This window comes from Cucurbita moschata, unplaced genomic scaffold (genome assembly GCF_002738365.1).
Source record: "Cucurbita moschata cultivar Rifu unplaced genomic scaffold, Cmos_1.0 Cmo_Scf00014, whole genome shotgun sequence".
Lineage (NCBI taxonomy): Eukaryota > Viridiplantae > Streptophyta > Magnoliopsida > Cucurbitales > Cucurbitaceae > Cucurbita > Cucurbita moschata.
This window is the reverse complement of record NW_019268530.1, coordinates 1309815-1333968: the sequence shown is the minus strand read 5'-3', so window position 1 is coordinate 1333968 and position 24154 is coordinate 1309815. Positions and strand designations below refer to the sequence as shown.

At 36.8% G+C, this 24154-nt stretch overlaps 4 protein-coding genes and 1 pseudogene across 4 annotated transcripts; 4 read left to right on the top strand and 1 right to left on the bottom strand.

Annotated features, from left to right (window-relative positions):
* Nucleotides 1-1284: 1284 nt before the first annotated feature.
* Nucleotides 1285-2266, bottom strand: LOC111452862 (transcription factor MYB78-like). The gene is made up of 3 exons (XM_023093779.1): nucleotides 2073-2266; nucleotides 1847-1976; nucleotides 1285-1761 (listed from the first exon to the last, which is right to left on the bottom strand). Exons 1-3 carry the CDS (start codon nucleotides 2179-2181, stop codon nucleotides 1308-1310), a joined length of 693 nt encoding a protein of 230 aa, XP_022949547.1. The 5' UTR covers nucleotides 2182-2266; the 3' UTR covers nucleotides 1285-1307.
* A 2815-nt stretch (nucleotides 2267-5081) lies between these two features.
* LOC111452441 (putative pentatricopeptide repeat-containing protein At1g02420) lies at nucleotides 5082-7325 on the top strand. Its single transcript, XM_023093174.1, has 2 exons — nucleotides 5082-6872; nucleotides 6957-7325. The coding sequence occupies exon 1, from the start codon at nucleotides 5262-5264 to the stop codon at nucleotides 6789-6791; it is 1530 nt and encodes a 509-aa protein (XP_022948942.1). The 5' UTR covers nucleotides 5082-5261; the 3' UTR covers nucleotides 6792-6872; nucleotides 6957-7325.
* A 441-nt stretch (nucleotides 7326-7766) lies between these two features.
* LOC111452443 lies at nucleotides 7767-9678 on the top strand. The gene is made up of 3 exons (XM_023093175.1): nucleotides 7767-7984; nucleotides 8478-8552; nucleotides 9321-9678. The coding sequence occupies exons 1-3, from the start codon at nucleotides 7817-7819 to the stop codon at nucleotides 9480-9482; spliced, it is 405 nt and encodes a 134-aa protein (XP_022948943.1). The 5' UTR covers nucleotides 7767-7816; the 3' UTR covers nucleotides 9483-9678.
* Nucleotides 9679-9923: 245 nt separating this feature from the next.
* On the top strand, nucleotides 9924-12706 carry LOC111452442 (annotated as a pseudogene).
* A 6751-nt stretch (nucleotides 12707-19457) lies between these two features.
* Nucleotides 19458-23178, top strand: LOC111452795 (boron transporter 1-like). Its single transcript, XM_023093687.1, has 12 exons — nucleotides 19458-19956; nucleotides 20085-20167; nucleotides 20252-20444; nucleotides 20548-20686; nucleotides 20768-20933; nucleotides 21005-21171; nucleotides 21241-21414; nucleotides 21509-21604; nucleotides 21719-21856; nucleotides 22008-22327; nucleotides 22412-22679; nucleotides 22768-23178. The coding sequence occupies exons 1-12, from the start codon at nucleotides 19853-19855 to the stop codon at nucleotides 23029-23031; spliced, it is 2112 nt and encodes a 703-aa protein (XP_022949455.1). The 5' UTR covers nucleotides 19458-19852; the 3' UTR covers nucleotides 23032-23178.
* The last annotated feature ends 976 nt before the right edge of the window (nucleotides 23179-24154 follow it).

The window sequence follows — 24154 nt, the reverse complement described above, 5'->3', positions numbered from 1 at the left end:
ATCTAGCTTTTTAAATAATATTCTATTTTATACCCGTTAACTTACAAAAAAAAATATAAATAAATAATAATAATAATAACCTCACGTTAACATTTCACCTAAGACCCACGATTTTAATACATATACTCAAAATTAGCACGTTTTCATCTCTTCAAATCCATATTATTTATCGAGATTAACGAGGTTCGGACCCACCTCGATAAAAAAATTTAATACATATACTCAAAATTAGCACGTTTTCGTCTCTTCAAACCCATATTATCTATCGAAATTAACGAGGTTCGGACCCGCCTCGATAAACAAATTGAGTATACAAATATTGGAACAATAGACTCAAAGGAAGTTGCATAGGGCATGGATGACGTCATATGGCATTAAAATGTAACATTGAATTCCATTGGCTGCCTAATTTTATCATCATTATCCATCATAACCAATCATACCCAATTTTTGTTTTATAAGAATAATTAAACTATATGATAAAAAGAACATTTCAAAGCTTGCGGCAGCCAATGTAAAATAATCCATTATCATAAACTATATAATATACGAATTATCATCATCATCATCATAAAATTTTGCCCTAAAAAGTCCACACACGACTTTGATTTGACTCGTCCAATTCCTTCCCCATTCATTTAACTTACCATTCTATATTCTTAACGTGTTGAAAAGGTCTTTGTGTGTATATTGCCTTCTTTTTTCAAACTAGACCATGAGTGGCTAGGCTTTCTGTACTAAACTTTTAATTTAATATCTCTTTTTGCTAATATCTATGTATGATCCTCGAAATTCTTGTTCGAAACGAAGCAAAGATGTAAGATCCCACACGGGTTAGAGAAGAGAACAAAACATTCCTTATAAGGGTGTAGAAGTCTCTCCCTAACATACGCGTTTTGAAACAGTGAGACTGATGACGATACGTAATGGGCCAAAGTTGACAATATTTGTTAACAATGGGTTTGGACTGTTACAAATGATATAAGAGCCCGTCACTGGGTGGTGCACCAACAGGGACGCTAGGTCCACAAGGGTGTAGAACGAAGCATTGCTTACAAGGGTGTGAAAATCTCTTCCTAGTAGACACACATTCTAGAATTGTGAGATTGACGGTGATATGTAATAGATTAAAGTTGACAATTTCACGTAAAGTCAACAAAGTAATTTAGACCATTTTTAATTAGTATGAAAAAGAAAAATAAAATTACAAAAAAAGAATGTTTTTTTCTTTCCACCCAATAGCATCGCCCAATTTTCCGACATTTTTAGGGTATTTTTCCATTCTTGAATTAATTAAAATTCTAATTCTAATCAAAGAGCTGTTGCCGTAAGAAACATATGTTTTCTTCGGTCCACAAGCTCTCTAATGAGTCAACTCCGTCTCCTTCCAACCATTCCGACCCGAATCCTTCATCCCAACCCGATCCATCTACAGCCGTCAAATCCGACACGTCGGAAGACGACGCCGACACATTGGCAGGGAAGTTATTGTCGTTTGGATTTGCCCATGTAGTTTCAAAAACCACTGAAGTTGACGTGGAGATGTCGATGCATGGCGGTGGCAACGACGATAAAGGACTCGAAGTGGCCGTGATCCGCTCGACCATGCGGGGGATCCAAACATGTCTCATGGCGTCTCGAAAACGTTGACTGTTGACGTCGCAATTCAGCTGTTTAGCTTGCTTTTGAACTCTCGTCCTCCAATAATTTTTAATCTCATTGTCCGTTCTACCCGGTAGAAATTGAGCTATTTTCGACCACCTAAAAAAACCAAATCGAAATAAATAAATAAAATAAAATAAAATAATAATAATTATTATTATTAAAAAAAAAAAAAAAAACTTACCGGTTGCCCCAACGGGAGTGGAGTTGGAGAATGAGAAGCTGTTCCTGAAGAGTGATATTGCCGCGGCGGACATTAGGGCGGAGATAATTCAGCCACCGCAGCCTACAGCTTTTTCCGGTTCTCTTCAACCCTAAAACCAAAAAAAAACCGGAGGAATTCCATTAAACCAAACCGTGAAGAAATAAACCGGGAATCTAATCCGGAAACGACGTCGTATATTGCATACCGGTAGAACGAGCGACGGAATTCCAGTGGCCTTCGCCGTGAATACTGACGTAACTAAACAGCAAAGAATCTTCCTCCGGCGTCCATGGCCCTTTCTTCAAATCCTCCATTGGAACCCTTTTAGAAAGCTCTGTCTGTAAATCAGAATCCAGAGGAAGAAGAAGATGGAACTTGGGCTTCTTTGGGGGAGAATTGAACCAATATATATATATATATATATATATATATGTATGTATATATATGTATGTGTATATATATATATATAGAGAGAGAGAGATGGGGAAAACAGGGGAAGTTCTGAACAACGTGTTTTGCCGCAAGTTGAACATGGTTTTATAAAATATATATATACACTAATAAAGTGAACAAGTGGGGAGTTATTTAGAGTTTCTTTTATATATATATATAAAATATCCAGTGAGTTTGTGCGTTCGGATACGAATAGAACCCGATGATTCAAGATCGATCCAACCCGACCTAATTTGTCCCATTTGAATTGGGTTATGTAAATCAAAAGATCATGGGTTCTAAAAACTCGAACCATCAAATTAAACCTAATTTCTATCATACAATTATATCTTTTTGAATAATTTTTATTTTGTATTATTTATTTATTGGAAAATAGAGAGAAAAAGAGGGGGAGGACTAAAATGAAAGAAAGAAAAAAAAAGTCAAAGTTTTGGGCATTAAAAATTAGAAAAGTGGGAGATTTATTGGAGTTGACGTTGACTAACTCTACCTCAATTTTAGGGTACAAAAACACGACAGATCCGCCGATACCGACAACATTTTCAATTTCTTTTCTTTTTTTAGAAAATAAAATATCCATAGCTTCTCACATGTCTTCTTCTCTTTTCTTATTTATTTATTTTATTTTTCATAAATTAATAGTGTAGATTTGACGAACAAGTTGAGGGTGTTACAAATCACGACTCTCCACAAGAGTTATGATATGATATTGTCCACTTTGAATATAAGTTTTCGTGGTTTTCCTAAAAGACTTCGTATAAATAAAGATATATTATAAACCCATGATGAAGCCCTTAATCATCAGATGTGGGACTCCTCTCACAACAATTCTCCCCTCGAACAAAATACACCATAGAACCTATCCTCAAGCTTATGGAGCCCTCGAACAACCTCTTATTAATTGGGACTTGACTATTCCTCTAGAACCCTCAAATGAAATACACTATTTATACAATACTTAAGTCACTGACAATAGAGGGATGTAAAGAGGCTAACTTGACCTCGAGCCAATCCCGTTTCTTGGTAGGTCACCTAGGGTCCATTTGGGCATTGGGGGTCGTTGACCAAGCTTCGACGTGGGTCCTCGACTCTTTCTCTACTCCCACTTCAAGCTCTTTGTTTTGACTTTTTTTTTTTTTTTTCAATTTCATAGTGTTTGGTTAGGTCTAATGTAAATTGAATAATATATCAATTCATTGCAACAATATCCTAACTAAGGACTATAGTAAAAAAATAAATAAATAAATAAACTTGAACAATGGGAACTAAAATACAATTTAATTATTAAAAAAAAAAAAGTAAAGAGGAAAAGCTCATCCTTATCTATGAAAATTGGGTGATTTTATTTATTTATTTAGACTTTAGGATATAATTAAGTAATGGTGAATTATTATTAATTATTTTTGTGGGGTTAGCCGCTTTTCATTGGTATTTGAAAAACGCCACGTGAAAATGATGCAATTTGCAAGAAAAAATTATAATAAAAACAATGCCACAAAATAATTAAATAAACAAATAAATAAATTTTACAAAATATTCACATGCACTCCACGGGCACCGCCTAATTTTGAATTTTTTTCCCCTACTTTAATTCCAAAAATATTAAATAAGTTTAAAATTTTTAATTTCTACAAACTTAAATAAATTCAAATTTTATATTTAATATAAAATTATATTTCTCTTCTTTTTAATTTTTTAATTTAAATTTATAATTTTTTTAAAGGGTAGAGATATAATAGATATAAATTAAATATTATATTTTAATTTTTTTAATCTTATAAAAATTATTTTTTTAGTATTAACACGTTTATTTACATATTAATCTACTTTTAAATAAATAAAAGTCTGTACGAGAATAAAGATTAAAATAGACAGCGAGAACATAAATAAAAAGATTTCTCGATTTTCCACCACTATCCTGAGAATATTTATAATTCTTGACTGACGTTGTGTTCGAGTTAAATCTAAATTTAATTTAATGAAAATCGTCGAGTAGAAAATAATAATTTTGGGTAGGGTTTGATTAAATAATATTAGACATAGTCAAATAGTGGAAGTCCACGTATGAAACGTGGGTAGAACGAGTCAACGAGTCTTTGCTGGCTGTTTCTTTAGTTATTTGGTCAAACGTAGGAACCTTCTTTGACGAACGGTATAATGCCCTTCTAGAATCAAGCTCTATATATTTCTTATTTATTTATTTAATTAGAATTTATATTTTATTTAATATCATAATGATCCATGTAAATTGAAAATTGGGCCTGATTTCAGTTAAAAAAGCCCATTTCATAGCCCATAGCATAATAAACGGCCCATCTAATCGCCTTTCATTTTGGCCCGTTATGTATTGCCGTCGGCTCTCATGGTTTTAAAACATGTCTATTCGACAGAAGTTTACACACTCTTATCAGGAATACTTCGTTCCCGTGTCTAATTGGTGTGAGATATTACATAAGTGATCAATCAATAAGTTGCTCAACTGATGAAGGTCGAGAAGTCTACTACCCAGTGTGGCTCAATGCCTGAAGGTCGAGAAGTCTACTACCCAATGTGGCTCAACGATCCCGTTCTAGTAAAGGAGGAGGGTGGAAGATGTGTGTGGACTTCATCGAGTTTGCTCGATCAATCCAACCCACTTATATGGTTTGAGTTAGATTAGATTTTTGTTCAAATAAACAAAATTAATTGAAAAATAACTTAATATATATATATATATACAAACATATATATAGAGCCTTTTTAAAACGAAGCCTCCGCTAACCTAAACGCTCTATCGTCCGGCTCAAACTTCTTGGAGCTAGCTGAAGTCTGCAACTCTTCGAGCTTTTCGATTGCAATCTCCTTTTATCTTCTTTTGTTTCTTCTGCTGAACAAAACGAAAAATCCCGCAGAGGAACTACCAAAATAGTTCAGATTCAGTATCATTTCAAGGAATCCGACGATGATTCTCCGGCGGCAAAGCTTTTTCCAATCGCCGATCAGGTACTTCTCGCCATCTCCATTGTCCAATTTCTTAGGGCACCAATTTTCAACTGCAAGCGAAAATCAATCGCTAAATGAAAATGTAGATACAGTATTCCGCATAATTAGTAGTTCAACCTCTTCTGCAAACATGAGGCAATCACTGAAATCGAGTAGGGTTTTTCTATCTAACGAATTGATCGATGGTGTTCTTAAGAGGGTTAGGTTTAGTCACGGGAATCCCTTACAGGCTTTGGAATTTTTTAACTACACTGGTAGAAGAAGGGGATTTTATCACTCTGCGTTTTCTTTTGATACGATGCTGTATATCCTAGGTAGAAACCGGAAGTTTGAAAAGATTTGGGATGTTTTGATTGATATGAAGCTTAAGGATCGGTCCTTAATCACGCCGCGAACCGTTATGGTTGTTTTAGGAAGAATTGCCAAAGTTTGCTCAGTGAGACAAACTGTGGAGTCTTTTAGGAAATTTAAGAAGTTTGTTCCTGAGTTTGATGTCACTTGCTTTAATGCATTGTTGAGAACTCTGTGTCAGGAGAAGAGTATGACAGATGCGAGGAACGTCTACCACGGTTTGAAGAGTAAGTTTAGGCCAAATTTGCAGACGTTTAACATCTTATTGTCGGGTTGGAAGTCGTCGGAAGAAGCTGAGGGATTTTTTGATGAGATGAGAGAAATGGGGGTTCAACCTGATGTTGTTTCATATAATTGTTTGGTTGATGTTTATTGTAAGAATAGGGAGATGGATAAGGCATTTAAGGTGATTGAGAAAATGAGGGATGAGGATATAGCTGCTGATGTGATTACATATACTAGTATAATTGGGGGACTTGGATTGATCGGTCAACCCGACAAAGCGAGAAATATTTTGAAGGAAATGAAGGAGTATGGATGTTACCCTGATGTTGCAGCTTATAATGCAGCAATTCGAAATTTTTGCATTGCGAAGAGGCTTCGTGAGGCTTTCGATTTGATGGATGAAATGGCGAATAAGGGTTTGAATCCAAATGCAACTACATACAACTTGTTCTTTAGGATTTTCTTCTGGTCAAACGACTTGCAAAGCTCGTGGAACTTGTATCGTCGAATGATGGATGTGGGGTGCTTGCCTAATACGCAGTCGTGCTTGTTTCTAATGAGGTCGTTTAAGAGGCATGAAAAGGTAGAAATGGCACTGCAGCTTTGGAACGACATGGTGGAAAGGGGTTTTGGGTCTTATATATTAGTGTCCGAGGAGTTATTTGATCTTCTTTGTGATTTGGGAAAATTGATTGAAGCTGAGAAATGTTTTCTGCAGATGGTAGATAAGGGGCATAAACCGAGCAACGTCTCGTTTAAAAGGATCAAAGTACTCATGGAACTCGCTAACAAGCACGAGGCTCTGCAGAACTTGTCGAAGATTATGGAAAGTTTTTTGGATCCTTCAAGACACCTTCCTGAAACGATGACTCGTCCCATAGATCTGTCAAATTTGAATTCACTGCCATGTTAAATGATCAAGGCATTAATTGTGTTTCGAGAGCAGGATGCCGACCGAGATATACCTTATGAAGGCAACCTACACTTCCCTTCGGTTAGCACAAACACCTAAATGAATTAGTTAGCGTGCTAGAAAGGGAACCAAACTAGCCTAGCTGAAGAAAGCTTTGCATTGTAGGCACAAGAGAAGGAGCACGACTGCAAACTCTCGTGTTTAGAGCATTGCGCGCATAAGCGCATTGAACTATTAGCTTCAAAAGATGGTTGAAATTTGGAGGATTGAAGTTGAGGAAGGAAAGGAAAGGAAAGGGAAGGAAGGAGCTGATGGGTTAAAGAGCTTGGCCATTGTATTCTATTCTATTCCGTGCCATTGTTGTTGCAAACCGAAAGACCTCAACCCGGTCTAATACGTTCTCAAAGAGAAGTTCTTATTTGTTCCTCCAAATTCATACGAGCAATTGAGTCGGATGTGTGGAAGTTTGTGTCTGTTCTAGTCTCTAAACTTTTATAAATATTTAGTAATTTTAAACTTTTAATTGAGGACCTACTAAGCCAAAACGAATCTTATTTCAGCTGTTATCTTCTCCATTTCTATGTTCTCATACGTAGGAATACATCTGTTAGTCGATTTTTGTAGCAAATTATATTTGTTTTTTCGCCGTTTTGAGTTATGGGGCGTACTTCCTACCCCTAATGGAAATAGTGACTAGCGTTATAGGTCGTTGGACGGTTGGAAAGTTGCCACGAGTAAGAGACCATATTGAAATTTTTTTGTTTGAAAAAAAAATTTAAGTTTGTATCTTAAAAAGAAAAAAAAAAAAACATTTTGTTATACTAAAAATGCATTTTGCCAAAAAAAAAAAAAAATATATATATATATATATATATATATATAATCAAAATTAAATATAATATTGCAACTAAAAAAAAGTAGTATTTTTGAGAAAAAGGTCAAGAATCAATTTCCTTATTCGTTTATCCAATTCATTGCCATTGAGTTGAGACTTGAAACTTGTTCGAAGAAGGTAGCAATTGCAGATGGCAGGCGAGGATGAGCAAAGAGGATCTGCACCTGCAGTAGCAGAAGAGTTCGTTTACAGAATCAGTCCATCCAAGGAGTGGGAACACTCACAGAGCGTCGGTTATCTCCATGGAGGAGATTTCGATACCTCTTCTGGTTTCATTCATCTCAGTAACCTCAATCAGGTTCTCTCTTTCGTCCCCTTCTCTAATCTGATCGGAGTTTCTAATTCACTCTCGTACTAGAACAATTTTGCTCTTTCCACAATAGTTAGAGCATTGCATCGAGGAGAAATCATGATTTCGTTTGTTATTCGCCGCACACTTTCGCTCCCTCTGATCTAGGGTAAACTTTGTCTTCATTCGTCGATTTTTGTTAATTGTTTATTCTAAAGTGGATTGCGTTCATTGACTGTATTATTAGCGTCGAACAACTAGTCGATTCAAATTGATTTGAAAGCTAGTTTAGAAATCTCAAATGTAGTTTCCCTGAGATTTAATTGATGGGCATGAGAATGTCATAAAATCAATATCCTTCGCATTATATTCGATGGTCCCGTAAAATCATATTCATTGGCAAGTATTATTCGAAAACCTTAAACTTGTAAGAGAATCGAAGTGTAAATGACGAATGATTGATTATTAAACAGTGAGCTGGAAACTGGTTATTGTTTTGCAGGTTCAGTCAACTTTGCAGAATTTCTTCCTGAATAGCAAGGAGGAATTATATCTACTTCAAATTGAGGCCAAAAAGGTATACAAACACCTTCGATAACGATTTTGTTATTAGTTTTCGGTTTTTACAATGTGTACTTATTTCCTTATAATTTATGGATTCCACCTTTTGTAAACAAACATTATAATTCTTAGCCAGCATCCAAAAGAAACTACATTTTTAGTTTTCAAAATTGGTTTGGATTCTGAAAACATTCTTTAAAAGTAGATAACAGAAGAAAAGAACTCATTTGGGAACTTTCAAAATCGAAAAACTAAAAAGAAAAAAAATCTAATGTAAAATAGTTGACAGATGGGGCCTAAATATGTATGGTTCTGATCTTGTGATGTGGTGATAATTATTAGCGAAAAGATTAAAGGAGAATGGGATTCAAAAAGTGTGATTGTGTGAGCTAGCATTATAATCGGCTCGTTTCAACCATGGAACACAATGCATATACATATAAGCAAACTATTTACTTCAACAATTATCATTGGTTTGAGGCCTTTGTTTTACATGAACACTATTGCTTGCGTGGAAAATGTGTTGAAGTATATACTTTTCTAGTATTCAAGAGGCTCCTTTTACTACTGGAAGTTAGCCTCATAGTTATTTTGTTTGATAAGTAAAATGAAACAAACTGGATCATCTGGTTTGACCTATCTGAATAATGTGTGTTTAACTCTATCATCAATTAGTAAACATTCTCCCATTTTATATGTTATCAGTACTGGCCTTTTTCCATTTTACGTGTTCTTCTCTTGTGCCTCTCTATTTAATATATTACATGGACCTTTTTCTTTGCAGCTTGGTGATGGATTAGTATACGAACTTGTGGATGGTTCCAATAGCTTCCCTCACTTCTATGGTCCGTCTCGAAGCTTCAGCCCTATCCCTATTGATGCAGTAACCAAAGCTGAGAAACTAACCTTTTCTGATGGTCGATTTGCTTGTAGTTTTCTTGAATAGGAATAGCTATAGGTGGCCATTCCGTCTTTGTATTGTATCAAAAAGCCAATTCCTGCTCAAGGTTACAGTCTGCATAAGCCAAGCGCCTACTATACTTCAGCGTGTTTCTTTTCCTAATTTGTGAAGTACATTGGAAACCCTTGCTGTAATTGTTGGCTAAATTCATGTTAAGCTTTTGGGTATTGGTCTGTTGTAACTGATTCATCCCAAGACTCTAGATATTAGGAACTTCGAAGTGGTTCCGTTGCTCTCATACATCAGGCAAAAATGGGAATAAAAATGATCACTTGAGATTGTGGAGAATACAGTAAAGTTTTGTGTCGTGCAATTATTTCCCCATTTGAATCTTTCATCTCACAAAAATAGGTGAAAAGGATCTAACTTGAAACTGGATTTTTTAAGTTGATGTGAATCTCAGAGATTCTCGTTAACTTTATCACTTAGATATCCACGTTACTCAGATGCTCATGTTCTCTTAGATTTTAAAGATGTTATGGAAGATCTTGGCTTTATGAATCCCTTTCCACATGCTTTTCTTTTATATTTTCTCCAGAAGATTTCCAGGTAGCTTTGAAATGGGGGATGAACTGGTACGTGTGATGTTTTAATGTTATATTCTAATGGCATTAAAATATTTCAATATGCTGTTCATGTGACTTTCTTTCAATGACACCAAGTTGCTGAATGTCGGCAGTCCCTGTATGGACAAAACTGATATTCTTGTCTCAGAAGACTAAGAGAATACGACAACTTTTTTTTGATACTCAAGATAAGATTCATTTGACTCACTAACTCTCTATCTCTATTTTTTCCAGGGATCTGTAAATCACGGACTAGCATAAGGAATAGTGCGAGCTCAGAGTAAAACAGAATTAGCTAACTATATTTCAACATGTCTTTGTCACTTCTGATTGACGACAGGATTTGCAGTTTCGAAACCTACAACTTGCCTTAGAACCAGAGAAATGCTCCATTCCCGAAAGTAATTGTAGTTTCTCGGAAAGTAATGCCTTTATTCTCTCTCTATCTTTAAACGTTTTTATAGGAAGAACTATATGGATTTTGACATGGATGAAAATGGAAGCTGTTTTATTATTATTATTTTCTTATTGGGCCGAAATGTCTTTGATGTCATGAATCATGAAAAACATTAAAAGATCATATCAGATTTTTCAGATTTTTAGATTTGTCTTCTTGTGAATTCAAGAGCTTCAACTGCATAATGAACTAGCTGAGACACAGATCTCAAGTAGAGCACATGGAACGCAACAGGGCACTTTAGTACTCATTGCATATGACATTCTCTTCCTGCTACTTATTTATTGTGATCATTCGTTACCATAACAAGCTGGTAAGGAAATCTGATAGCAGAAATGACTGAAAAGAAGAGAAATTCCTTTCCTTTTCCGTTGTTTGTCATGTTCTTTGTGCTGTCTCTGCCTGGGCCTCTTCTCGTTCTTTCCCAGTGCAGCCAAAAGCCTGTTATTTTCAACTTCGGCGACTCGAATTCTGATACGGGTGGCTTCTCCGAGGGACTTGGACTCAGATTTGGACCCCCAAGTGGCCGTGTGTTCTTCCACAAACCATCCGGCAGATTATGTGATGGACGACTGATGATTGATTTTCTATGTATGTACTCTGACACTACCTAACTATTTCTCTCATACATATAACCGAATGTCTTGATTTTCTTACTAAAATACATTTTCTTACGCAGGTGAAAGCGTGGGTTCAGATTATCTGACCCCATATCTGCGATCTGTGGGCTCAAATTTCACTAATGGAGTTAACTTTGCCATATCTGGTTCCGCTACTTTGCCAAAGGATCGTCCATTTAACTTGTATATTCAAGTTATGCAATTCCTTCAATTTCAGTCACGCTCCCTCGAGTTTATTCCAAAAGGTATATAGTATTCAATATGGTAGTTGATTAACACAAATTCTTACTTTTGATTACTCATCAGTTTCTTATGGATCGGATGAATCTCTTCATTCCACCATTGACTAAGGTTTCTTAACTAATGAACTGATGTAGGCTATAAAGACTTGGTTGATGAAGAGGGATTCAATAATGCAATTTACACAATTGACATCGGACAAAATGATCTTGCTGGTTCGTTCACTTACCTGTCTTACTCGCAAGTCATCCAGAGAATCCCATCTTTTGTTACTGAGATAAAAAATGCCATATGGGTTAGTCTTTAATTCCTACTCTGTTGAATTACTCTTCACCACTTAAAAGTTTAAGTTCTTAAGCTAATAGGCATGATTAAATTGACATTATAGAAGTTTGAAGTTAACTCTCAAGATAGATTTGGGTTAATTCTCGAGAGTTGTAAATATTTTTTCTGGTTCTAGAAGTAGAAGTTAAAAAGGAAACTCAATGGATTCTTGTGTTTTTGCTCCTGCTACTCCCCCTTCATTGCTTGTCAATATTAATGTAGACTATATACCAACATGGAGGAAGAAATTTTTGGGTACACAACACAGGGCCATTGGGTTGTTTGCCTCAAAAGCTTGCTACAGCTTCTACAAATGCTAGCGACATAGACAATCATGGGTGCCTCCAATCCCTCAACAACGCTGCAAAAGAGTTCAACACTTTATTAAAAGCAGCATGTGGAGAACTAAGGTCTGCTTTGATGAATGCCACCATTGTGTATGTCGATGTCTACGCCATCAAATACGACCTCATAGCCAACGCCGCCCTGAATGGTAATGTCAATATTATCATCTTCTAACAAGAACCAACAACATTATCATCTTGACTCGAGCTGTTTCCTACGCGGTGCAGGGTTTGAGAATCCATCAACGGCATGTTGTGGCTATGGAGGACCGCCGTACAACTTTAACCAGAGCGTTACTTGTGGCATGCCCGGCTTCAACGTGTGCAACGAAGGATTGAAGTATGTAAGCTGGGATGGAGTTCACTATACAGAAGCAGCAAATGGTGTGTTTGCCTCCAAGATACTTTCTTCTCAATACTCTTCTCCGAAACTCCACTTTTAATTTCTTCTGTAACAACTGATGATTGTGTATGATTGTGTATTCGTTTTGACCCAACCAAAAAAGCTTGATAATATTCAGCTTTTAGTTGGAGTTCTGTTGGATGTCTGCTGTTTTACTGTGTTATTGAAACCATTGTAGAAAAAAAAAAAAAAAAAAAAAATCTTAATAACAAAAGGATAACCCAATCATAAGTTTTTTGGGTTGGGTTGGTTCGAGTTGTTCGGGTCATCTATTCAAATTTTTGTTTTTAATAATAGCTTATTGAGTCACTCATGGATGGGCCTTGAGTCCACAACAAAGCAGGTGTTGATAATGGGCTAGTTTCAAAATATCTAATTGGGCCCAATGGTCCGGCCCATGATTTATGAATAAGCTATTATTGAGACACTGATGGATGGGCCTTGAGTCCACAACCAAAGCAGGTGTTGATAATGGGCTAGTTTCAAAATATCTAATTGGGCCCAATGGTCCGGCCCATGATTTATGAATAAGCTGTCTAGTCGACAAATAAATTTAATGGACATTTTGGATAATAATAAATGTTTTTTAAAATTTTTATTAGCATTATATAACTTAAAAATATTATTTAGTTTCCTTTATGCACTTTAATGAGTTGAGTCAACTCTTGGTGGGAGAAAAAAAAAGAGGCATCCAATAAAAGAGAAAGAAAAGTTCATTTTTTCCCCCTTAATTTAAAACCTTTTTCCTTTTTCCTTTTTCAAAATTCAAACTTTTCTTCCACTCCCCATTTAAAATGGCTTGCTAGAAACATAGTACATCTGGAATCCCGACGACTTTAGTGTAGGGCATGAATCGGGAATGATTTTGAAGTAGAATTCTAAACTGAGTTTAGAATTCACGTCTCTAAATGATTCTTAATTTCAAACAAGAAGATGAAGAAGGTAGATTTGGATTCGGCTTTAGCTGAGACTGATTGAATGAACCTCCTTTGTAGCTGGCGGGCTAATGGAGAATGTTCGAGATACTTTGATCAAGCAACTTTTTCTTTTTTGTATGTTGTTATGAGCTGCTCTAGTGCTCAATCTTGAATCTTAGGTGTGGGTAAGATCATGATAAAAAAGGTTCGGTGGTTATATAATTCCCAAACAAAAAGTCGTCTATTTACAGGGTCGATAGGGTTCAGCGGCTAGCAGATAACCTTAATTTAAAAACAACTTTGGTTAAACCCTAACCTAGTAGAATAATCGGTTTGGGTTTGTGTCGTTTCTCTTGTCATATTCATTCCATAAAAAAAACTGCAGCCCTGCACCACCAACTCCGATCAACTTCGGGGACTCAAACTCCGATACCGGTGGCGTTCTTGCTGGAACCGGGCGGCTCGGCGATGGCCACCTCATAAATAACTTCTTCAGTAAGTTTTGTTTACACAACATAGGACCATGGGGTTGCTCTCCAAAAGAGCTGGCCATTGCATCTCCACAGCCACAAGGATGTTGACCAAATTGGCTGCCTTAGGGTTCACAATCAAGTTGTGAAACCCTTGAATAAAGGCCTCAAGAATGTGTGCCAAGAGCTGACATCTCCGTTCGAGGATGCCATCCTCGCTATCTATGTTGACGTATACACTATCAAGTACAACCTCTTTGCCAAGTTTATAATGTCAAAACTTGATTTGTCAGATGCACATTGTTGATATAGATAGTGACTTCCAGTTCTTGTAAGTCTTTTTTAGGACTGTTCTCATTCAGATGTGGTATCGGTTGATTCATGTATCTCTCATTTACTCAAATATCACAACTTGTACGTATTGTTTTCTCGTGTACGTTCGGGTTGTGGTTTTGTTGGACAGGGTTCGAGAATCCATTGATGTGATGTAGGTTATGGGTATGAAAATGGATGGCCAGGAAAGAGTCACAATTTGAAAGCAACACCAACCCTTCAAACCCCATCGTTTGGGATGGCGTTCTTCACCCACTCATTATGCTGCCAATCCTCTTCTGCCTTCTTATCTCCCCATTCCTCCACTCCCATCCTTTAACACCACCAATTTTGGCTCAATCTAATAATATTTTAAAATTTAATCCAACCCCGTATTCGAGTTCGAAATTCCATATCGATTGGAGAAGTGAACGAAACATTCCTTATAAAAGTGTAGGAACCTCTCTTTAATAAACACGTTTAAAAATCGTGAGACTGATGAGGATACATAACGAGCCAAAATGAACAAAATTTCCAACAGTGAGCTCGAATTGGTACACGAGTACTCTTTAAAGTTACGTTACAAGTTTACCCACGAAGAATTTTTCGTTGAATAAAATGAAAATTAGCTCAACGACTCGAGAGTAAAAAATTGGAAAGATAGACTGTGACATCATTTACAAAATCATTCACGTAAACTAATGTCACCGTAAAAATTAGTATTAACTATAGCATTCTAATAATTTTCATACTTATCTTAACCGAGTTATTTTGTATGGTTTAATTAATATGGTATAATATATAGTTTTTAGAATAGGGAGAAAATAATTCACATTTTGAGATAAAGTTATTATGAAATGATATGATGCAAACCTCCATAGAAATATGAAACCACAAATTTATAATAATTTCACTTTGAATAATAATAATAATTAACTTTTTTCAAAGTAACAGTTGAAGTGAAAGAGAAGTCCAAATCAAAGAAGGATGATTATGGTTCATAAACCTTATGGGGTACCCTACATTATTAAGTCCATTAAACCCTAAATTATTGTTTTAATTTTAATTTAAAAAAAATTGAGGGACCTACCATGATGAACGGCTGAGATTGATTTAAATCCATAATTAATGAGAGGGAAAATGTATTGTGGTAGACAAAATGATTTCCAATGCATAGTGATAAAAATATAAAGGAAGAAGAAGAGTTGAAAAATAAAGGAAAGATTGAAATCAACTTATCAACCTTCCCTAGTTAGCTCCCTCTTTTCGGTATCCCCTTTAATCATGAATGTATGCGTTCGTTTCGTACCGCTCATATAAAGAGCCTTTTTCGGAAAGAAAATGAAAATTATTGTCTATATTGATAAGGTGTATCTTCCTTTTCGATGGCTCAATTGTAGGTACTCTATGGTTAATCGTGCTTTAGTTAGAACAACATTCTATGTTGGTTGACCCGCTAAGAATTTTTCTAGTATGCATATGAGAGAGGTCAAAATATGCTGGAAGGACTTGTGTTGGTCTATAGGGATAGTCTTCACTCTTAAGAGGTGAGGAATAGGTAATGTGACCATGTTGGAGGGGAAGACCGAAGCCAATAGGTGACGAATTCAAATTCTGAATCTTGGTCTGAGACCTGGGCAATCCACCCTACTTGGAGTCACGTCACCCTACTTGGAACATGGGTCGTTACAGTGCAATTTTTCTTTATATAGTTATTTTCTATGTGCCCACGTAGGACACTCAGAACGCTGGGTCACGAAAGGGGGTGGATTGTGAGATCTCATATCGGTTGGAGAGGAGAACGAGACATTCTTTATAAGGGCGTGGAAATCTCTCCCTAGCAAACACGTTTTAAAAACCTTGAGGGAAAGCATGAGATGGAAAGCTCAAAAAAGACAATATCTACTAATAGTGGGGTTTGACTATTACACTCATTGAGTTCATGTCTCCTAGCACGGTGAGCTAGTGTGTGCATTGCCTTGTTGGTGCACTTTCTTTCGTGTTACATCTCCAACAATAATCGTCTCAAATTCGATCCATCTATCTAATTTAGTTTTAAAAGGTTAGTGTTAGTAAAAGCTCATGTAGACACAATATGTAAGCACAAGCCGTGGTCTCTAGCTCGCAAGAAACAAGGAGACAAACAAACATATTTGCAAGATTGGAAGACAATAATTGAATTGAGATGGGTAGACAACAAATGGGTTGACCAAAAATGGTGGGCTTGATGATGCTCTATGATTGAGTATGAATGAACTGTTAGGTAGGCCAATCAATGCATCTACCATATATAAAGCTTTCTTCTTCATGCTTTTCTTTTCTTTCCTTTTCCAAAATTTGTAATCTTTTTTATCACCCACTTCCCTACTTTGTCCTATATCGACCTACACGAAGCTAATATCTGTGTGAGATCCTACATCGGTTGGAGAAGAGAACGAAGCATTCTTTATAAGGGAGTAGAAATGTGTTTTAAAACTGTGAGACTAATGGTCATACGTAACGGGCAAAAGCGAACAATATCTGTTAGCAGTGGGTTTGGGCTGTTACAAATGGTATCAGAGCTAGACATCAGGTGTGTCAGCGAGGACGCTATACCCTCAAGAGAAGTGGATCATTCCTTATAAGGGTGTGGAAACCTCTCCCTAGCAAATGCGTTTTAAAAAGGGTGAGGAATTCCTCCCTAACATATGCGTTTTGAAACCGTGAGGCTGATAGTGATACGTAACGAGTCAAAGCGGACAATATCTATTAGCGGTGGGCTTGGGCTATTACAAATGGTATCAGAGCCAAACATCGGGCAGTGAGTCAGTGAGGATATTGGACCCTCAAGAGAGATGGATCATTCCCTATAAGTGTGTAGAAACCCCTCCCTAGCATATGCGTTTTAAAATCATGAGGCTGACGCGAGACGTAATGGGCCAAAATGGACAATATCTACCAGCGGTGGGCTTGGACTATTACAAATGATATTAGAGCCAGAACGTTCAACTTTAGTCCCTATACTTTTAAAAAATTTCAAAATGAGTCATTATCATTAGTTTGATATTTATTTTTTATCTACCCGTACGAAATAATAATAATAATAACATCCCACCGAAGAAAAGATGCATAGAATAAAAATTAATCGAGAGACTAATTATTTTAAAAAAAATATTAATCATGATTTAAGGTTTAATTTACATATAGAATCAATAGAGGGTAACCAATTACAAAGCTTTAATATTAAGGCACTATGCTTAAAAGTTAAAGGGTTGTTTGGTTGATACCTTTGAATCTTTCAAAAATAAAAACTATATATTATAATGTTAATATTAATGAAAGGGACAATTAAAGCTATAAGAAAGCATGGTAGCCACTCAAAGCCCTTTGCTTTATTTATTTATTTATGCAAAAAAGAGCCTTTTAAATTAATATTAAATATACCTTAAAATTTGCTAATTAAAAACCCTAGCTAGGTCAAGTGATTTCATGTATGTGACACACTATAAATTATTTACTAATTCATTAATATAATATATGATTCAAAACCCTAATTAATCGACTATTTGATTATATGATAATGATGAACTAAGGAATATTATTTTCATTTATACCGTTGTACTTTTAGGATAGACGAATAAACAGCTAAGAAAAAGCAGATGTACTCTTTATATTCTAGTACGCTCTCGTCACAAGTCGTGTCAGTTCGAGTAGCTAAATGAGTATAAAATACTCAGCAACTAGCTCACGTGTAGAGTCATAATTATCCAAATACCATGTTTCTTAGCTTATATGACTCCCGTAGGGTATAGCTAAAAAATTTCTCCTAGGTCATAGACTATTATCACTATTATCGATCATTTCATTTGAGTTGTATTATAAAAGACTGACTTATGGTTCTGTCAATTCGTATGAGCTCGTCCAATCCCACTACTGGGAGATATTATCTGTTTTGGCTCATTATATATTGTCATCAGCATCACGATTTTAAAACACATTTACTAGGGGAAGTTTCTACACTCTTATAAAAAAATGTTTCGTTCCCCTCTCTAACCGATGTGGAATCTCACATTGTAGTACATAGTTGACAATGAATTGTTGTACTCGCAAAGTTGCAATCTTGTGTTGGTTGGTTTCAACAATTGTGATTGAATCGGAACTCGAACGTTACTGCGATACGATTTAACAGTATGGGATATTTTAATTTGGTATTTTAAATGTTACTCGATGTTTTTTTAGTCCAAGATAATTTATTTTTGTATTATTTTAAAATAAAAGTGATAATTTTAGTCCATTAGGTTTCTATCATTTAAAATTTTCACGAAATTAAATAATATAAATTTTTTTGATAGGTGAATGAAAATAGGACGGACGTTCGAATAAAAGTGATTATGAGAATATAATAATTAAGAAAGGTTTAAAAGAATGGATAATTATTACTCCTACTTTTTTAAGTGTCTCGGTCGTAAAAAGGACAGGACGTTCGAATAAAAGTGATTTTGAGAATATAATAATTAAGAAATGTTTAAAAAAATGGATAATGATTATAAGCGACGCGATCCTAGCATCTCGTTACTTTGAACCCCTGTTTCCCTTTTTCGTTCTTTATGCTTAAAAATCAATCGAATATTTATATCAGAAAACGACAATTAGACAACATAATCATACCGTAAGAGATGTAGAAGAATATCAGAATTATCGGCTATATTCTCGAAATGAGTTAAAATTAAAAATAATAATAATAAATAAAGAGGCACTGGGTATGAGTTATATTCTCTCGATAATAAAATTCACTTTCTATAAATATAATTTTAATTACAGATTAATTTAATCTTAATTATACTTTGGTAAGCTAATGGCATTTGATCACATAAAATTAGATCCATAAACTTACAAATATATACCAAACAAAAGACATTATTATACATTTAATCATTGAAAAAAACCCAACATATTGAGTATTTAACAACAACAACAATAATTACACCAAAAAAAAACACAAGTTTATTTGGTCGTTTACCCATTTGTTCTTGGCAGAGACATGCTCTGGATTGTTGGAGACCATTACAAATTGTCAGTTTTTGAGTTCCTCATGTTTTTATTTTTTTTTGAAACAAAGCTTTGAACTTTAACAATGGAGGATCATCTGGAAAGCCCCACCACCATAGCTTCAAAGCTTGAATCTTTAAATGGGTGATGATATGGCATTTTGGCCTTACATGATGAGGGTCCCATGGAAGCTGGAATACTCAGAGATACACATGATTCATTCTCCTCAATTTACAAAAACAATTTTTTTAAAAGGAAAATTATTAGTGAGCTTCCTTTTCATACCCCCTTCTGACCCGCCTCCATGTCTGCATCAAATCTACCCTTCTTTTCCTTCATGTTCTTCCCTCACCGCCCCTTTTCTACCTTATTTAATCCTCATTCTTGCTTGTTTCTCTGCACACCCATTTCCTCTGTTTCTCAGATTTCAGCTCTTTTTGTGTTCTTGTTCTTGTTCTTGTTCTTGTCTCTTTTTCTTGCTAAACCTTCTTTGAATCGGTTTGTACTCTCTCTCTAAGCCATTGAATCATGTAATTTCTTTGCCATTTCCTTGTTTTGAGCTTGAGTTTTCAAAGCCCTTTTTGTTAATCATCAATGCCATTAAGAACCCCATAAGTTGAAGCTTAGTTTTTCAGAGATTTTGAAGTGAAAAGAGGATTACCCATATTGAGTCTATGGAGGAAAATTTCGTTCCATTTCGTGGAATCAAGAAGGACCTTAAAGGGAGGTTGCTCTGCTACAAACAAGACTGGACTGGTGGATTCAGAGCTGGATATAGGTATGAACATTTCTCCATTGTTCTTCATTTTTTTGAATCTTGATTCATTTTTTGCTATTGGGGTTTGTTTATTTTGTGTTTCTATGTGAGTGTTCATGTGGGTTCTTGATGTTCTTATTGGTTTCTAGGATTTTGGCTCCCACTACTTACATATTCTTTGCCTCTGCTATTCCTGTCATTTCATTTGGTGAACAATTGGAGAGAAGTACTGGTAAGAACAACTTAGAATCTCCTGCAAACTTCACTTTAGATCTGTTTTTGAATTTGTAAACATGTTCTTAACTTGTTTATGCAGATGGGGTGTTGACTGCTGTTCAAACCTTAGCCTCCACAGCTCTTTGTGGCATCATTCACTCCATTGTTGGAGGTCAACCTTTGTTAATCTTGGGAGTAGCTGAGCCTACTGTTATTATGTACACCTTCATGTTCAATTTCGCGAAGGAACGACCCGAGTTGGGTCGGAATCTGTTTCTAGCATGGAGTGGATGGTATGACATTTTTACAGCTTCAAAGAAAGTAGAATTGGTCTGTATTGAAATGTTCTTAGTGCTTGTTGTTGACACCATTTTGTATGAACATGTGAATCTTTAGGGTGTGTGTTTGGACTGCAGCCTTGCTGTTCTTAATGGCTATATTAGGAGCATGTTCCATCATCAATCGGTTCACTCGTCTCGCCGGTGAATTGTTCGGTTTGCTTATCGCGATGCTTTTCATGCAGGAAGCGGTGAAAGTAAGGAATATGCACACTCCCTTTTGCTCGAGTTTACTGGCTTGATATCTAATAAGATTGAGCGTTTGACATTGTTTTTAGGGACTTGTGGATGAGTTTCGTATCCCGGAACGAGAAAATCCGAAGTTGATCGAGTTTATACCTTCGTGGAGGTTTGCCAATGGGATGTTTGCTTTGGTACTGTCGTTTGGCCTTCTACTCACTGCGTTAAGGAGTCGAAAAGCTCGGTCGTGGCGATATGGATCTGGTATGATTAGGAAGAACATTAGATATTCATATGAAAAGGTCAATTCATTTCATAATGTATTGTTTTGGCAGGTTGGCTCAGAAGCTTGATAGCAGACTATGGAGTGCCGCTCATGGTTCTTGTTTGGACAGGTATATCCTTCATTTCGTCGAAAAATGTCCCACAAGGTATCCCGAGACGACTCTTCAGCCCGAATCCATGGTCTCCCGGTGCGTACGAGAATTGGACTGTTATTAAGGTAAGGCTAATCATCATGTTCCTCTCTTGTCTCCTTCATACTGATCGTTTTTTTGCGCCAACGTTGCAGGATATGCTCGACGTTCCAGTCCTTTATATCTGTGGAGCGTTCATCCCGGCTACGATGATTGCGGTGCTTTACTATTTCGACCATAGTGTTGCATCTCAACTTGCTCAGCAGAAAGAGTTTAATTTGAGGAAGCCATCTTCTTACCATTATGATTTACTTCTCTTGGGATTTTTGGTATGGAAATGAATCTCTCTAGCAATTTGTTTTCGTTTTGGCATCTCGCTCGTTATGTCAGTATAACGGTTTGAATCATGTCTTCTCGTGCCAGACCTTAATATGTGGCCTTCTTGGAATTCCTCCTTCTAATGGAGTCATCCCACAATCTCCGATGCATACGAAGAGCCTAGCTACTCTCAAACACCAGGTAAACTGGTCATTCGTCGTTCGGTCACAATAATCTTTTCGAGTTATCTTCATCGGTTTGCGGTTGAATACTCGTTTATTTAGTGTTTTAACGAGATTCTGGCTCGTTTTGTAGTTGCTGCGGAATAAACTTGTAAAAACGACACGGTGTAGTATGAGAAAGAATGCTAGCTTGGGACAATTATATGGAAGTATGCAAGAAGCATATCATCAAATGCAGACCCCCCTGATCTACCAACAGCCCGCATCTCGTGTAAGTCACCCGATTTTCGTACTCATAAAACTCGAAACTAGGAAGTAGTCTCGGAGGTACACGAACTTATATGAGTAACTCACGACCGGGGAAACGTGTTTACTCTTCTTAATTATAAAGTTCACTAAGCTATGTAATGACTTTTGAGCAGGGACTGAATGAGCTAAAAGAAACAACGATTCTCGCAGCTTCTAGTATGGGCAGTTTCGATGCTCCGGTCGATGAGACGGTATTCGACATTGAAAAGGAAATCGATGATCTATTGCCTGTCGAGGTGAAAGAACAGCGTGTCAGTAATTTGCTTCAAGCTGCAATGGTGGGAGGATGCGTTGCAGCCATGCCGGTCCTGAAAAAGATCCCGACCTCGGTTCTATGGGGTTACTTCGCGTTTATGGCCATCGAAAGCTTGCCTGGTAACCAGTTTTGGGAAAGAATCTTGTTGCTCTTCACTGCACCCAGTAGAAGATACAAGTAACGAAAATTTTCGAGTCTTTTTCGACTTCTCAATTTGATACGTTTCTCCGAATGACGAACTTTTTTTTGTGTCACGTGCAGAGTTCTTGAGGATTACCATGCGACATTCGTCGAAACCGTGCCATTCAAATCCATTGTACTTTTTACCATTTTCCAAATTGTATATTTGTTCATATGTTTTGGACTAACATGGGTTCCGATCGCCGGGGTCATGTTTCCTTTGATGATCATGCTCCTCGTCCCGGTGCGACAATACCTTCTTCCCAAGTTCTTCAAAGGTGCACATCTCCAAGATCTCGATGCAGCTGAGTACGAAGAAGCATCGGCTTTACCGTTCAACCTTGCTACGGTAACATCACATTGTATACATTTAGATGCAGATATATGGTTTCTAATCACGAAGCTGATCGACATCTTTGATTGTATTCGGTGAACAGGAAGCCGAGCTGGGAGCTGGAGCCTCATTTGGTGGCGATGGGGAGATTTTAGACGATGTTATCACTCGAAGCCGTGGCGAATTTAGGCATATTAGTAGTCCTAAGATCACAAGCTCCATGGCATCACCAAGATGTGAGCGAAAGAGTTTTGAGAGCCCTCGGGTGAGCGAGCTAAGAGGAGTGCAGAGTCCTCGAGCCGGGGGACGAGGGACACCATCGTCCGGTCTGGGAAAGAGCCCTCTTAAGAACACAGCATCAAAGTAGATGCAGAAAGGCTTGGTGTGATAAGAAGTTTTAGATAAGTTTGATATGATATTGTTAATTTGCATTTGTGTATAGTCTTCTTGTTCTTGGTTTGTTCTTCCTCTTTCCAACAACACATCTCTTCATAAAATTTTAGCTTTTTGTTAGGTATTTATATGTATTTGTTGCAAGTTTGTAACTTCGGAATCATAAGTTTCTCTCTTGACCGCCTAAGTCCACCGCTAGTAGATATTGTCCGCTTTGGTCCGTTACGTACCGTTGTAAGTCTCACAGTTTTAAAACGCGACTACTGGGGAGAGGTTTCCACACCTTTATTATGAATGTCTTGTTCTCCTCTCCAACCGATGTGAGATCTCACAATCCACCCCCTTAGGGGTCAGTGTCATCGTTGGCACGTCTCCTGGTATTTGGCTCTGATACCATTTTGTCACAGTCCAAGTCCACCACTAGCATATATTGTTGGCTTTGAAATACCATTTTTGTCACCGTCCAAGTCCACCACTAGCATATATTGTTGGCTTTGATTCGTTATGTATTGCCCTCCAGTTTTAAAACGTGTGTGTTAGTGAGAGGTTTTGACATCCTTATAAGGAATGTCTTGTTTCACTCTCCAACTGATGTGGGAACTCACAATCCAGCCCCTTTGGGGCATAGCGTTCTCGTGGCACACCGTTTGGTATGTGACTCTGATACCATTTATCACAGTCAAAGTCTACCGCTAGTAGATATTGTTCGCTTTGGCTTGTTACGTATTGCCGTCAGGCTCACTGTTTTAAAACGCATCTACTATGAAGAGGTTTCCATACTCTTATAAAGAATGTTTCGTTCTCCTCCCCAACTAATGAGGGATCTCAAAACTCTATTGTTAGCACCATTGTCATTCTTTCATATAAGTTATATCAACGCATCTTAAAGCGACTCAAATGGGCGGGGCCTCTCCATTTTCTCAGAATGCCGACCACCCCAAAAAAGCATTCCTATGCAGTAAGACATCATAGTTTTCAAAAAACGACAAGAACGGTGCGAGACATTAGAACACGGAAACACGAAGATTCAAACTTTTAAGATGGGCACGAGTCAACTTCCAACAGTAGTATTCTGAAAGTGTTCCAAACATGAGAGC